This window comes from Pterocles gutturalis, unplaced genomic scaffold (assembly GCF_000699245.1).
Source record: "Pterocles gutturalis isolate BGI_N339 unplaced genomic scaffold, ASM69924v1 scaffold3739, whole genome shotgun sequence".
Taxonomy (NCBI): Eukaryota; Metazoa; Chordata; class Aves; order Pterocliformes; family Pteroclidae; genus Pterocles; species Pterocles gutturalis.
The window spans coordinates 365-16,494 of record NW_010127902.1 but is presented as its reverse complement, the minus strand read 5'-3'; the positions used below and the strand labels follow the sequence as shown (position 1 = coordinate 16,494).

The 16,130-nt window shown below is 43.8% G+C and overlaps 1 protein-coding gene across 1 annotated transcript; it reads left to right on the top strand.

Annotated features, from left to right (window-relative positions):
* The first annotated feature begins 209 nt into the window (after positions 1-209).
* ABCG2 (ATP-binding cassette, sub-family G (WHITE), member 2 (Junior blood group)) lies at positions 210-15,715 on the top strand. Its single transcript, XM_010079413.1, has 15 exons — positions 210-420; positions 1,000-1,059; positions 2,307-2,421; positions 4,532-4,684; positions 5,447-5,604; positions 6,308-6,459; positions 7,662-7,778; positions 8,646-8,884; positions 9,130-9,212; positions 9,580-9,669; positions 11,033-11,157; positions 11,521-11,675; positions 12,996-13,085; positions 14,307-14,419; positions 15,320-15,715. The coding sequence occupies exons 1-15, from the start codon at positions 212-214 to the stop codon at positions 15,465-15,467; spliced, it is 2,007 nt and encodes a 668-aa protein (XP_010077715.1). The 5' UTR covers positions 210-211; the 3' UTR covers positions 15,468-15,715.
* The last annotated feature ends 415 nt before the right edge of the window (positions 15,716-16,130 follow it).

Genomic DNA, 16,130 nt, shown 5'->3' with positions numbered 1-16,130 from the left:
TGGAAGCTTGGCATGCATGAGGATTGGTGTGGTGTGTGTGTGAGCTTGCTTTTCCAAGACACTTTCTGCAGAAGTCTTTGGTCACGTGTCTCCTTCCCTGAATGTGTTTGTGTTCTTTTGTGTTCCATCTCAACAGATGGGAACAGCTCAAAACAACAGTGACCTCAAAAAACTCCATGCAGTGGAGCTTGACCTGTATAACAAGGACATAATGGCAGACACATTTGATCACAGCATTATTTCAGTTGGAGAAGAGGAAGGAATGGGCAATTTCCAACGTTCTCTTCCAACACGAGAGTCACTCCGATCCCCTCGGGGCTCTTCTGTGAGTTTCCATAATATCCAGTACTCCGTTAAGCAGTCAAGTGGATTCCTATGTAAACGGAAAACTGTGGAAAAGAAGATCCTTCATAATGTTTAGTAAGTTCTTGCTTAAGTAAAATACCAGAGGGTAGGAATTAATCTGCTGCTGAGAATCAGTGACCTTAATGTCACCTTCTAGATCCAGCTGTGCTGGTAAAGAAATGACTACCCTTGTGCCAGTCTGCAGTTCATGCGAGCACTTTCTAGTTTGCTTTTAGGCAAAATAGCGGGGATATAGCTGAAGCAGCTTCAGTTATTGATCTGCGCAAATTAGGACCAAACTTGTGTGATCTCTTCTGTCAGAGGACTTGAGGGTTCCCTTAACTGTGGTTCAAGCTGTGGTGGGAGGAAATGAGAAGCACAGAGCATTTGATGCTTCTTTTCAAGACCCAGCTCAGCATGGAAGACATTTAATTTTTGTCTTTTGTAGATTGCTTTTTATGTCCAGCTCTGGTTCTGTTCTGACTGGCAGTCTGGGACAAGAAAGGAAAAATGCATATTGATTTCAGATTTAAGGAGAAGTTTTTAATAATCTCGAAGTTTTCCTTTCAACAGCATTTTGTTCACACCTTACCTCTACTATGAGCTGCATGTGAATGCTTCTCCATTTGGAAATAACTCTTTTCTTTCTTCCAGTGGCATTATGAAGCCAGGCTTGAATGCTATCCTGGGGCCAACAGGGAGTGGTAAATCTTCGTGAGTATTTTCTTCTGCTCCTTCAAATGTACAGGCAGCTGTGCAAAGAGGATTTGGGGTTCTGAGGGTTGAGGGAGATGTGAGGGACCTGAAGGCTCAGACCTTTGCATGCCTGTGAGAAATGTGGTGATGCAGTTTGATGTTGTGGCTCTCTGCTGTTGGCTTTGCTGGAGTTCTGCTCTGGTGGTCCATATTATTGCACTCACCTTTGGTGTTGGCCTGAGTTAAGATACCAGGCTGAACTGGGGTGGCTGGAGCTCAGGTGTAGGCTCTGTCTTAGACCTGTCATGGCGTAGGGAGGGGGTGCAGGCTCCCTCAGGGCAGGTGAGATGTTGTTCCCTGTGAAGTCACTGCAGCAAGACTTCGTTGAAAATGCTAGGCCAAACCTCTATCTGACAACTGACAGGAATATGGTCTAATGTCAGTCTGTAGGATCCTCTGGACTTTCACCCCAACTTGGCTGTGGCTTGGTGGTGGAGGTGCATATGTGCTTAAGTTCTTTGGATGAAAGCAAAGAGAAATACCATGCAGACTATCTCCAGACAGTGATGATCCTGTTTTCTCTCCCATAGAAGCATGGTGAGAGAGCTCTTTGTCATTCTCTGCCTTTGAGAATGTCAGAGACTGGCAAATATGGCCAGGGTTCACACAGGTGTGACTCTGTGGTGACCCTTGATCTTCCTCTCTAAGGCTACTGCTGGCTGATCAGGATGTTTTCAAGAGCAGCATTTCATCAGGGCGGTGTTTACTTCGCTAGCAGACAGGCTGGCCTCTGCATTGGCAGTAAGGAGAATCCAGTGATATGTTAAAACAAAATTACTTTACAGAATTAATCTTAACTCTAGTCTTGTTTATACCATTTGGATTAATTTCCTTGAGATCAAAGTAGTTACTTCTGTGCTCCCCTGGCTGGAGAGCAGGCTGCAGCTACTCAGCAGAGTGCTTTTGTCTGTGTGCATTTGAGGTTGGCTGTTAATATGAAGACTGAGTTTATGCCTGTAGGGGGTTGACTGCTGTGAATTGTGAGGGTCTGTATACTGCTGTGGCACACCTTGTGCTCGAAAATCCTGTGTCCACACCAGACTTTCTGTACAAAGCCCTCAGAGTAAAAGAAGCCCCTTTATGTGCTCTTTGGTTTGCAGCATGCCATGTGTCTGCATGTCCTCAGTCGTGACTGGTAGTACTTACCCAGTCAAAGGTAAAAGTAGCTGTTATGGCAAAACCTAAAGCCTGGTGTTTGTCTGAAGTCTCCTAGATGTGCTGGCTGCCAGAAAGGACCCAGCAGGCCTGTCTGGAGAAGTGCTTATAGATGGCATCCCACAACCTCCAAATTTCAAGTGCATCTCAGGATATGTTGTGCAGGTGAGTAACTACCTTCCTTCAGTGGAGGCCTGGGAGCTTTTGGGAGGGAGGACTGCATAAGATGAGCAAAGCATGAACTACTAGGTTAGGTAATTTTCAATGATCCCTACAGAGTCTAATTTCATAACTCAGATGTTACAGTATTTAGTATTTTTCTGGGATATGGAAGACAAGAGGATCAAACTTTTACTCCAGCCAAGTCAAGCACAGAGCCATATGGATGCCCAGACCACTGGGCTACTATGGCTTGTTCTTTGGGCTCTGCCCTGAACTACTAGCAAGGGTTTTAAAAATAGAAAGGTGAGGAAAAAACCCGCAACACCCAAAATCTCTTGTTGTAAAATTCAGAAGCAGTTCTAGCTGGCAGAAGTAGCATCAAGCTATCAGACAATAATTCTAGGAAGTAAATAGAACCCTGCTGTTCTTCCTCTGATTCTGCCTGGCTGGGACAGAGCTTCGTTCCACTCAGAGACAGGAAATGATGGCTGAATCTGCGGAAGTGGGTGGAGGCCTGGACCAATAATAGATCCTCAAAGCCCTGGGGGAACTGAGGAGAAGGGGATTCTTGGCAGCCATATGAGCAGCCAAATCTGGAAACCATCCAGGCTTCTGACTGCAGGCAGATGTGAAATAGGCAGCTTTTCTGAAAGCTGCTAGCTGGGGTGCTCTGGGAGGATGCGTATGATGAGACTGATGCTGAGTCTTGATCCTGCAGCTGAAAAGATCCCCAAATCCTCAGTGCTTCATGAATGGCTAGGAAGTGTCTTGCAAGTGGTCCAAGTTTGAGACATGTCTCTCACATGTCCAAAGCAACCAAACTTAACCTTAAAATGACAGGCAACTAGTGAGACATTAAATGGTCTCTCTCAGCTCCCACCCCTGGGCATTAATCCCCAGATCAATAAAGATGGCCCAAAGACTACAAACACCACTCAAGGCCTAAATACATACATGCTTATAGGATCAGTTGTATGCAGGTGAGCAAACAGACATGCTAAGTCATCTGTTATCCCTATACAACTGCTGGTGCTCTCTCCACTCATGCCTTTCAAATGAGAGTGTCATGCCAGTTTATTACGTTTGGTACTAAGGTAGCTTAAATTCAGTTTAGTTTCCAATGTGGTGAACCAACAGTTGTATTGGTGAGTCTGAGGCTGGGGAATGGGAGGTTAGGGTAAGGGACTGAGAGTGTGTAGGGAGGGAAGTGATGGTAGGAAATTCATAAACCAGCTTTGGCAGCAAAGCCAGTTTATCGTAACACTACACCCTGAGTAATCTGTCACGTACTTCTAATACCACAGCATGTTCGGTCTTCTGCTGTTAACTCCAGTGCCAAACGTGGTTGGCTGGCACATCCTTTGTGCTGCTGATCAACTATATCTGATGTGGAAGAAGTCCCAAAGCAGGCAAGAATCTGCTGCCCTGCAGCTTATGGGCTGTGTCTTCCAAGGGGCACTAGATTGGAAAGGTGCATGGTTAACAGGCCTGTTTCTCAGCAGCTGCTCACTGTTGCAGCGCTTCTCCCATCGAATGGTGGGATGCAGAATTGGCTTGGATATCAAAGCAGGCGTGATGGAGAGGCATGAAGCTCTGGATGGACTTGACATCAACTCTGTTTGGCTCATGGTTGTTACAGGTTGGTGTAGGCTGCCCAGATGTTGTGTCAACTGGATAGATTTGATTCTTACTCAAAATGCATGTGACTGTTGAAGCTTTTCTAAAGAGGTAGCCCTTAGAATAAGGTCTTGTGCCCAACAGTTATAGATAGTTGAGACATGGAAAAAATCGGGAGCATCTTGGTGCAATACTCGTGTTTCTCTGAGGAGCTGCTGCCAGCGAGGAGCTGGGGATAGCTCCTTGTTGGCAGCTGAACTTGGTGGGTGCTCTGGACCACAGCAAGATATGGCTTGCAGCTGGGAACAGAGCTAACTGCTACTGAGTGACCTTGAATTTTGTGTTATGTAAGTTTTGAAGCTGGGGTTGTCCCTCAGTCCAGTTTCCACTGTGGTCCACAAACAGCTTATCCAACAATTGTCACTACAGGAACTTAGGTGCCCAGTCAGGTAGCTGAGAAGGAGGCTTTCCAACTGTCCATTTGTATTGCTTTCAGGATGATGTTGTCATGGGCACAATGACAGTGAGGGAGAACCTGCACTTCTCTGCTGCCCTGCGACTCCCCAGCTCCATCAGTGTTAAAGAGAAGGAAGAGCGAGTCACCCAGATAATCAGTGAGCTGGGATTAAGCAAAGTGGCTGATGCTAAGGTGAGCAGTAAGAATACCTTTCTTAGAAACCATACTACCTCTGGAAATTGAACTGTTTGACTCTGCAGTATGGTGTACACAGTGCAGCTACACTAAGCTAAGCAGGAACCTGACTAAACCATACTGCACACAAGAAATCAGTCTCTAGCTCGAGAGGTAGCTTGGAAAGAGTTATGCATATTTGCTACTAAAGGAGAAGATTTTGGACCATGTCCAGCATGTTGTATAAGCTCAGAGGGGAAAAAGTTACCTAGTCATTGCATGTTGGAAAGCTGCTCAGTCACTTCCTGTCTTTGTGGGACAAGACAGGGAAATCGTTTTTACAATGCTGAAAACTGTGAGGGATGGAAAGCTGGGTTATGATGGAGAAGTTCTGTGCAGAGCTTGTTCCTCCCAGAAGCATTTTTACCCTTACTTTTACTTTACTGACTCCACTCTTACTTAAGCAGCAGGCAAGCTGCCAAGAAAAGGCATCCCTGAAGACCAGTGCCACTTCTGACTGCTGTGGCCTTATTCTGGCTCTTGCTTGTCAGTGTCATCCTTGATCCCTGAAGTCATAAGGTGCCTGGCACCTCTGAAACTCAGGTTCTGCTTACTGCTACACAGTTCCTCACACTGAGTCAGACCCATCATCTGCTGCTGGCCTGAGGGTTCACTAATGGGACTGAAAATTAAAAGGGCTGCTGCGTGTGGAGAGCCCTGAACTCCAGGGCATGCACTGGCTAGGTCTTGTTGCAAATACGTGATTTCTTCTGCTTGTAGGTAGGAACTGAATTGATCCGGGGAGTGTCTGGAGGGGAACGGAAGAGAACCAACATTGGGATGGAGCTCATCACAGAGCCACCAGTCCTTTTTCTGGATGAGCCAACAACTGGCCTTGATGCCAGCACAGCCAATGCAGTCCTCATCCTCTTGAAGAAGTAAGAGTCAGTTGTTCAGGGCTCTGCTCCAATTTTCTTGTAAGCTCACTAGTGAAAAAAGGAATCCTGTTATGACTGAGTAGCTACAGTACTTTTTTTTACAAAAAAAAAAAAAGTAAAAGCTAGACAAATAGATGCAGAAGTGGTAGTAAATTATCTGGGTGTTGTCCAAAGCCATTTGCAGTTGATGGGAATCTTTCCACAGCAAGCATTGTTTTGTAGCCCAAAAAGCAGATGTAGCTTGGACAGATGCCCTTTGCCACAGAGAGGGGTGGACTGGGAGGTCAGGCCTTGTAATGATAATTTCTCGGCCCTCCAGCTGAGTCTGTAACAAAGTCTCTTCCTCCACTCTGGCAATAGCCTTGAACTCCTGTCAGACTTCACCTGCAGATTTTAGAGAAGTGTTTATACACAACTGCAGCCTGCAACTTTTGCGAGCTACAGGCAACATCATACTTTGTCTAAGCAGACTGCAATGACAGCCTCTTGTAGTGACGGGTGCTATCTTGAAGGTCTTGCAGGCAGCATCTGACACAGTGACAGAGAAGGGGGAACTACAGCTTTTCTGGGTCAAGACCCTGAGAAGTTGGCAAGTATTTGTCTTGGATTTGGATACTTATTTTTGCTTGGGTTACCATGACCTTTCTGAAATGCAAAGTGGCAAAGTGTGGTGCATTTGAGAGATGTTTTGTTTCTATTTCAGGCTCTCGAGAAGAGGGCGAACCATCATATTTTCCATCCATCAGCCCCGCTATTCCATATTCAAGCTGTTTGACAGTCTCACATTACTAGCTCTGGGAAAGGTGCTGTACCATGGTCCTGCGAAGCAGGCCCTGGAGTACTTTAGTTCTATTGGTAAGTCTTCTGTGCCAAGAGCAAAGGCAATTGGCTAATGAGTTTAATCTGTGGGTAGATGCTTTTACTAGCACTGGATAACAGTCCTGTGCTGTTTTATCACTGGGATACTAGAGGCTGTACACATACAGTCTGAACAGAGTTATGTTGGAACAGGAAAAAACCAAAATGATAAAACCAAATTTTTTCAGACAACACAGAGAATGGCTCTCTCCTGCCTTTGTTTTGCCTTGCATCACGACAAAAACCCAGAATCGCTTGGACATTTAGCAGCATGATGTACAGCAGACAAGACGATGCTTGTAATTCTGGCAGGCCTAGGTGACAGACATAGTGGGTTTTGAACCACAGCCTGCAGAGTGGCAGCAATCCCTAGGGGCTGATTCAAGAATCTGCTCTAGTCTGAATGCAGGTGGGCAACTGAGAGGACAGAATCATGGTGTGTCCTAAGAAGGGTTAATAATTGCACTGTTGGGTGGCTGCTCCCTCTCCACTTAAGCAGGGTGAGGGTTTCTGACTATGATGGACAGAAAATGTGGAGTGAATTTCCATCTAATCTAGATGCAGACATGTTCCCATTGGATTGTAAGCTCTCCCTGGCTTTAAGGGAGATGCTTTAACCAATCTCACTACTTGTTCTCTTCCTCTTAGTATCCCACCTCATTTCCTTTCTCATACGAGTGGTATAGAATAAGCATCCTTGCTTTTTTAAATTTCCTCCTCATTCCATAGCTAGAACCATATGATAAGAAGCTGCTCTTGGACAGCTCTTCCTTGTGACCAAGGAAACACAAGCAAGAGTTGAGCTTCTAGAGCAAGCATTTGAGGCTGTAGAGTAGACATCCAGCAACCTCTGCTGAGGAACTGTGTGTCTTTCAGAATGGCACATGCTTGAACAGCACTGGGAAGCAGCCAAGAGCTATTCATGCTGACGTGTGAAGAGGCAAGTTGCAGATTTCCCCTCACCTGAAATCAGTGGAGAATAGGCAACTTTGAAGCTCTGTATAGATACCTCGGATTCGTCATCTCCTAAATCCTGTCCATTTTACTGCTGTAAATTAATGCTGATGGAAAGTGGTAGAGTTTTCTCATAGCAAGGATGTGGAAGCGTGATATAATATTAGACCTGATCTTCCAAGCTGTGCTCTGTGCAATGCATACATGTTGCATGTGTGGGGTTTTTTTTGGATTTTTTTTTTAAGGATACGAATGTGAACCCTTCAACAATCCGGCTGACTTCTTCCTTGATATCATAAATGGTGATTCAACTGCTGTGGCAGCAAGCAAGGAAGACCACAGACCTGTGGACACAGGAAAAGGTAAATTGTGAAGGAGAAATCCACTCTTGGGTGGTGTAGAAGGGAAGTTGTATGTGGTGATGGCAAACTTTTATTCTCTGGGTTTCTTCCAGTCTAAGGGCATTTAGTTATCTTTTTATTTTTCCTACTAATAGATATACTTTGCTTTAGGGTTCTTTAAATTGCTCACAAAGCTTTTAAAAGGGATTTTTTTTTTTCTTCTTTCAGTAATATAGGAGAGCAGTGATAAATATCAGTCATTTACAAAACCTGCATGGGAAAGACTGAAAAACTAGAATTGCTTAGTCTCAGGACACAGCTGACAGAAGACAAGTTTTCAGTCACATAAGAGGCTGCTGCAGAGAAGACAGGGTAGTAATGGATTTACAGAGCAGTGAGAAAGACTGGAACTAGATCAGAGAACAAACTCCAACAGTATAGTGAGTGAAATGTTGGGAAATACTTGTTTGGGGATTTTGTAGCACATGAATGACTGAAGGATTATCAGGGAACAGTTTTCATAATGGTGCTTTCTGAGGATAGGGAAATGGATCAGAGCAAACATCAATTTCCCCAAAATTCAATGAAACAAAGATTTTTCTGGTGCCTCATTCTAAGAATACGGCAATTTTTGTGTCACAAAGAACAGGCAGATTAGCCAGATTCAGTTGAAACTGTAAGGAAACCCTCTCACTCAAGCTAGCCTCTTAAGCTCACAGCTAAGGCTTGAACAATTTAATTTCTCTGGGTATTCCTGCTTTTTTTTATTCAGCCTCCAAAGTGGCTGAACATGTTGATGAGCCATGTCTGAAGGTGGGGTTCACGGGGAATCACAAGGCATATCTTGTCTTTCTCACTCAGAGGTGAGCAATGAAAATGGAGTGGCAGAAGATAATGTGGACAGCAGCGTGGTAGATGTGCTGCACCAGAAATATCTCAACTCCAGTCTGTATCAGAGCACAAAGGAAGCACTGAGGAAAGTGGAGCTTAGACGGGGAAGCAAGCAGAGAGTATCCACACAGGGGCATGAGATTACCTACGCAAATGGATTCCTCACCCAGCTGTATTGGGTGTCCAGTCGTTCCCTGAAAAACCTCATCAGGAACCCACAGGCCTCCGTTGCACAAGTAGGTAACAATTGCTAAAAGTCTCAGACTCCCTCTGCTCTGAGTCCTGCAATCTGCAGTTTGTAGGACAGACTTTTGTTTTCAAAGGCAGCTAGCTATGTCTGTGTCATAGGTATATGTTGACTCACAACAGCAAAGTTTTAGGCAGATGTGAATCTTAAACCCTGCATATGCCTTAATAGTAAGTTTGTCACTGTTTACTTATCTGAAGGACTTCCTTTTTGCTTTCTTCTTTCACCCTCTAGATTGCAGTGACCATAATTCTAGCCTTGGTTGTGGGTGCTATCTTTTTCGGTGTAAAATTGGATCGAAGTGGCATTCAGAATCGGTAAGTTGGAAAGCCACAGCTTTGCTCACTTTTCTGTCTGTAGCAGACAGGTTTCAGCCTTGGAATCCACTTGGACCACAAAGGAGGGGGTTCACAAGCCTCAATGCACTGCAGCGTGGTATTGCAGGTGGTCCTAAAGGGACCGCAGTTCTGTTGGGCTCACACGTGTGTACAAAGGAGATGGGAAAGGGAAGATAAATTAATAAACCTGGTTATACAGCTAAGATCTACAGTTGCAAAGTTAAATATCTCCATTCTGTGGACAGAGATAGAAAAGCAGTGACTTGATGGTATGATGATGTCTGAACCTGTCAGCATTGATCTAGGCTGTTTCCTCACTTTTTGACTGTTCTGTTTTGCCTTCTAGGGTTGGATCCTTGTTTTTTGTCACCACAAACCAGTGTTTTTCCAGTGTCTCTGCAATTGAGCTGTTCATCAGAGACAAGAAACTATTTGTGTAAGTAGTGAGGCACTTAGACTGTCTCATGCCCTGGAGTCAGGTGGGGGGAGTATCTTACAGGCTAAACAAAATTACTTCCACCAAAGACTTGATTGCTCCCTTGCAACATCAGACTGTAGTAGTAAAGCTAAATTGGCCTGTAGAGCAGGGAGCTGAAATGCTAAGAGGTGGGGAAGGAGGGGAGAAATAAAATGCTTTTATTTGCTTGCTGTGTCAGTTCATTGAGAAGTGCTTTTCCTACCCACTTTCAGTAACAGCTGTTTTTGAAGTCTGCATGTGAATCCTGCAGACTGTGAACCCTGACTGCCTTCTTGCTGACAGGGTTGAAACGCTGTCTTGCAATGGTCCTGAAGTGGTAAGACTGTGCAAAGATGAAGGCAGAGTTCTTGGAAAAGCTTCACAAGGGATGCTCAGATGAAGAGGGCTGCTGTCTGGCTTACAAGAGCCTATTATGATTATTACCTAATAATCAAGTCCATCTTTCTGTGTATATATATATGTGTGTGTGTGTGTGTTTGTATTTGTATGTCTGTATATGTATGTAAATACATGTATATGTTATATACATGCATGTATATATACATATATGTTGACAATACAGTTTGGAATAGCCTCCAGCTCATGGAATAAAAGGGCAAGAGACAGATCCTGTGCAGTAAAGAAGAAATTGGAGATTTGTGCCTGGAATGCACATGTCTACCTACAGCTCAAAGAAGCTTAATATTGCCCTTAACAGCTGCTCAGGAGTGAATCTCCCCCACACTGACATTTCTTGCCAGTCTGCCCTGCTTACCGGCTTGGCTTACTATCTGTGTCAATGGGGATTTTGGTACCTCACCAATTAAAGCATCTTTTCATGAGCTCCATTAAGCAGCAAAACAATCATAATGACATTTAATTGCCCTGTGAACTGGAGGTGAGTTGATGTTCTAAAGGTGTTTTCTCACTGTTGGGTATCATTCCTTCTTCCCTTGAAGCAGCTGTATGAGTTAGCTGTGGATGAGGTGTTCCTGCAGTTAACAGCAGTCTAATACTTTCCCATGTTCTTGTGTTAAGGATCATTCTCTTTGAAAAGAGATTTAGGAGCTTTTTTCCAAAACATTACTTAGCAGTCACAAAGCCTTTCATTCACTTTCCTTGGAGGGTTCTCAGTATGACCACAGGGCCTGTCAGATGGATCAGCCCTTACTTTACAGAGTGGGAAGTCATAGCACAAAGAAAATAAGCAACTTCCATGTAGAGAAGGAGTTGTTGGTAGAGAGAACAGAAACCAAATCAGGATAAACCAGACACGCATGCTGATCCTGCTTCCTAGATAACCTCTAAACCTGTAAAACTCCCCTCCTTCCTGTCCTCGCAGCCATCAGTACACCAGTGGATATTACCGTGTGTCTGCCTACTTCCTGGCCTTGATGATAGGAGATCTGCTGCCCATGAGAACTGCTCCAGCCATCATATTCTCATGCATCAGTTACTGGATGATTGGTAAAGAATTGATGCTTTCGTTGAACCTATCATCTTCCAACACATTTGATTTCTGACTTAGCCAGAGTATTATTCCTATATCTACAACATGAAACTAGTTGAATCTTCAACTGACTTAAGCGTGTGGCATCATAACTTTGGAGGACTCTGGGGCAGGGGCAGAGACACCAGCAATCTAAGGGACCTGCTTGACCACATCTTTCAGTAATGGTCTTTGGGCCTTTGGAGCATGCGTAGTTCCTGCCAACTCCAAACTTGCTCTTTCTTCCTGCTTTCCCTGTCTTCTGTAGGAGTCCAAGGGTACCTCTCTGGGATTCATAATGTGGTTGTTTACTGAACACTTTCCTTTCTGTTTTTTGACAGGGTACCAAGCTGTTGCAGGCCGGTTCTTCTTCTTCATGCTGACCCTGGTACTGGTGTCCTACACTGCCACAGCCATGTCTCTGGCTATCAGTGCTGGGATGGATGTGGTGGCTGTGGCAAATCTGCTCATCACTATTTGTTTTGTCCTGATGCTTGTAAGTATTTAAAGGTGTGGGTGCTCCTTTAGTGGAGGTGAGGAAGCAGCAGCCACAGGCTGAGAGGACAGGGTTGAGCTAGCCCTAAGCAGACTGAGAATCCACTCTCCAGTAGCCTGTGATTTTATTGTCACTATAGTCAAAGACTTACTTCTGCCAGCTTGTAATCTAAGGGTCAAATAATGGCCCAAGTGCAATTCGATAGGTGTGATGCTACCAGAGCTTTGCAAACAGTGTGCCCCAAATAAGGTTTTTTTTTCCTTTAAGTTGTTTTTTGTAAGGACAATTTAAAAAAATTTCTTGCATTTCCAGTATTAGAAATATAAGTGATCACCCAAATATTTAAAATAAAAAAATCTTGAAATAAACTTTAGATCAGTTGATTTAATTGCATTAATTTTTGTTTCATAGTGGGATTAGCAGGAGCATACCCTCTCTTTATTTTAATTCAGTATTGCCCTTGGGTTCCTGAAATTACTTCAATACCCTTCTTCAAGGACTTCTAAGGAGAAGAGCAAGTGAGAAAGGAAATTTGACCACTCATAGATGAGGGATGTGAATTCTTTTTCAAAGAGATAATGTTAATGATGAAACTTCTTGACTGTGAGGCCTATCGAGTTACCTTAGAGTAAAAAGTACCTCCTGTCAGGTGATTCCTGGTAGCTGTCTGTGTACATGTTCTGAGACCACAGTGCATGCCTTATTCTTCAATTTGCAATTTAACTTGCTTTTGCAATAAGCTAACTGGTAGTGTATTGCTTCAGATGCCTGCTGTGGGTAAGAAGTGTGCATGCATAGTGAAGGGCAGCTGATGTACGTGGAGTTAAATCATAGAATATAAGGTCCAAGTGCTAAGAAGTAAAAGAGCAAACCTTGTTCCAGGCTGGAGAGTGCACAAAGAAAAGATTTAGGTCAGAGGAGAAAGCTGAAACAGTAACAGCCCTTAAGGCTCCCCATAGTTTCCTTCTTGTTTCTTCACTTCCTCATCTCCCAGTCATCCTTTGGTAGCCCCTGGCTAGCTCTGACATAGGACACAGTCCTCCAGAGTAAGAAGTTGTTAGCATGCATGCTTCTTAGCTTGCCTGTGGATGCAGAAAACCTTTCTGACCTCTTTGCAGGCAGTTCAGCTGGGGTACTTGGGTGTGCTGCTGGGCCAGCTGGCTAGGACTGCTGCAAGGTTTGAACCCCAGGCCTGCAGGCACAGGCGTTACAGCAGTGGGAGGTCCATCTATCCCAGTGCACCTCTGCTGGGCAATCTGTGCAGGAATGGCATTGTTTGCAGTAAACTGTGGCTCATGAGTCTCTTCTGTTCTATTTCAGATCTTCTCAGGCCTCTTAGTAAACCTCCCTTCTGTAATGGGCTGGCTGAACTGGCTCAAGTACTTCAGCATCCCTCGATATGGCCTTACAGTGAGTAGAAATAGCATTGGTCTCCTGTGAGTAATGTAGCACGCTGAGGCTGCTTCCTGGAGAGCTTTTGGGTATAAATGAAGTTCTCTTAAAAGTGAGATTTGGCTTCTTTCCTTGCATGAGCATGGTAAAAGAAGAACAAACCAGCCAACCCCAGAAAGGAAGGAAAAGTTAATATCTGTGTGAGAGGTGGAAGTCCCAGAGACTCAACAAATCCTTTGTGCCACAAAATTAGTGCTGCTTGGACAGCAGCAGAGCAAGCTGTCCAGTGAGGCACTAATTTCTATCCTGAATAATTGATCCCTATGGTTTAGAATAAAGTCACATATTTTATGGCCTTGCCAGAAGCTGCTGTTTGGGTGGGCAGTCTGAGGTTAATGACTGTCCAGCTGGTTAAAGGATTTACCATAATGCCTGAGTGTCTCAGTCCTCAATGTGGCTTCCTCTGAAGTGAAGTATGACTTACTGTAAACTCTGAATAAGAAGCTGAGGTACCATAAAGCTAAGGGTGCAGCTTCTTGAAACACAGTAACTGCACATAGCAGGTCACCCACTGGTCACAGGTGGGAGCTGTGCTTCCATCTCCTGTCTTCATCCTGGCCAAGCTTATTTGGGAGGAATAGTTTGAGTAAAAATGAGGGAAATTAATGCCAGAGCTGGTGCAGGGTAGTGTGGGCAGGACCATGTTGACCAGCAGTGGAAGAGAAAGGTAGGATCAGGGAGGGGGGTAGATGTGTGACTGTTTGTACCTGTTTGGGTATCACTGAGATACTTTATCAGTGTTGCTGAATGTGCAAGTGTCCCCTGAGACTGCAGTTAGCCTGGGGTGCCCATGCAAGGGAACCCTTCCTTTCTTGCCTTGGCTGAGTGTTCCATCTGCTTCAGTGTGCTGGTGCTGGGGTGTCTGCATGCAGCCACATGGTTTTCTGGGTCAGTAGATTGACCCAGGTTAAAGTGGATGAACAGGAATTTGTAGCTGTCAAGACAGAAACCCATGGCTAAATCACTGAAATGTAACTTCGAAGCCAAAGACTCAGATTCCCAGCGATCCTGCATGTAGAATGTGGAGCAGTTCCTCAGAAAGGCAGTGAATAAGAGCTTCAAAATAAAAAGGAACAAACATATAATTCCAAGAATGGTGATATGTGTTCCTTTGAGGTGTTTCAGTTTTAGCACCCCAAGTCACTAACTCTGTAAAAATATGATGTTTTTTTTCCCTAGGCTCTTCAAGTGAATGAGTTCAGAGATCTCTACTTCTGTGGTGAGAAAAATCCAAATGTTACAGCATCTGTAGGAGATGCAGGCAGTTGTCTGCCCAGTATTTCAGGAGAAATGTAAGTCTCTAACTCATGGTGGTTCTTTGGCCTGAATTGTGATGGCTTGCTTGAAGAGAAGTCTGACTGTTTCAAATGTTTATTATTATTCACAGAATAACCACTCACAGTCCAGTCTCAATAATATGTTCCAAAATAATGTATTTTAGGATTCTATAGTAAAACTTCACAATTACCCAAGAGTGAAGTAGGGATGAAACTTTACTCCTAAAAACAGGCATATGAGCTAAATTAAATTTTGTTTTTGATAACCTAGCCCTGGCTTATCAGCTTTGTTAAACAAACCCAGGGTCACTTAGCAATGGAAATGCAATGTGCTACAAAGCTGGTGGAAAGCAGTAGACCTGTGATCAGAAACATGCTAGTCACTAAGAGCTGTTTGTAAATATTAACCTCCCTGCAGATACAGCAGAGTGCCAAGGTACCTATCTCCCAGTGCTACTGCCCCATTTGAAATACTCTTGATTATTGATACCTTAAGTTGCAAGTATTTCATGACACATCCTAGAGGCCTGGCAAACTGAGGTTATTGCAGGAAGAGTGCTAAAGCACTGTTTCCACAGCTTTTGGACCACAAACCCCTGCTGTGGACCTCCGATGATTGCTGTGTGAAACTAATGCTTTTGTATTTATCACAGTAATGTGGTTCTGAGGTTAACTCATAAAATTGCCAGTTATCTGTAAACAACAGTTAGAATATTACTGCAAAATTATAAGAATCAGAGATCTGGATTTGTCCCTTAAGCTTTTTTTTTTTTAGTGATGGGTTATGAAGTTACTCTTGTCACCTGTTTTACAGAATTGAGGGTAGAAGAATCTTTGTGGAACAAGAATAAAAGTAACTACCTGAAGACTTGCACCACATAGTAATACCAAATTGTATCCCATGCTTTTTTGCAGATGTTCTGGTGAAGCATACCTGTGCAGCCAAGGAATTGCACCTACCAACTGGGCAATGTGGGAAAACATAGTGGCTCTCATCTGCATGACTGTTGTCTTCCTTACCATTGCCTATGCAAAACTCCGGTTTATGAGAAAGTTCACATAGACTCCTGTGTTGCCTTGCTCTGCAGCTTCTCTGGTCTTAGAACTGCAAAGCTTGTTAGGGCCTACTGGAGATTGCCAAAAGATTTCAACTGATTTTATTGGACTTCAGATGTCCGTGTCCCCTTGTTTCTGGAGCATGATCTCCACCTGATTATATGATTTTGGTTTTTAAGAAGAAATGCATTAATGTAAATTGCATAAGTGATTTTTTTTTTTTTGGTAAGAGAATACAATTCTCATAATTCCTTAGGTACATATCAAAGTATGTATTGTAAAGCATTATTCTTCTGTGGCCAACATATATAGAATATGTTCAAAGGGAAACATTTTCCTTTGAACATGTGAGCTTTTTACTCACAAATGGTATAAGGTGATGATGGCATTTATGCATTGATATGTTGGCCCTTGTTAGTGCCCATCACATCTGAGGAGAGCCAGAGACCATTCAGTGTGTGGGAGATGCATTTGAGTTAGTACAGGCAATGTGTGCTCCTTGCCAAGCAAGAACAGTTATACTTCTAGTAACCTCTCAATAGAAGCTACTTCCAGAAACAACTTTTGCTTGATTAAAAACTAAACAGCAGTAGCGTAAGAGAGCTCGTCTAAGTGAGAAATATATACTGTTGTGCTGTAACAAAAGAAAAGAAAAACCCCTCACAAAACA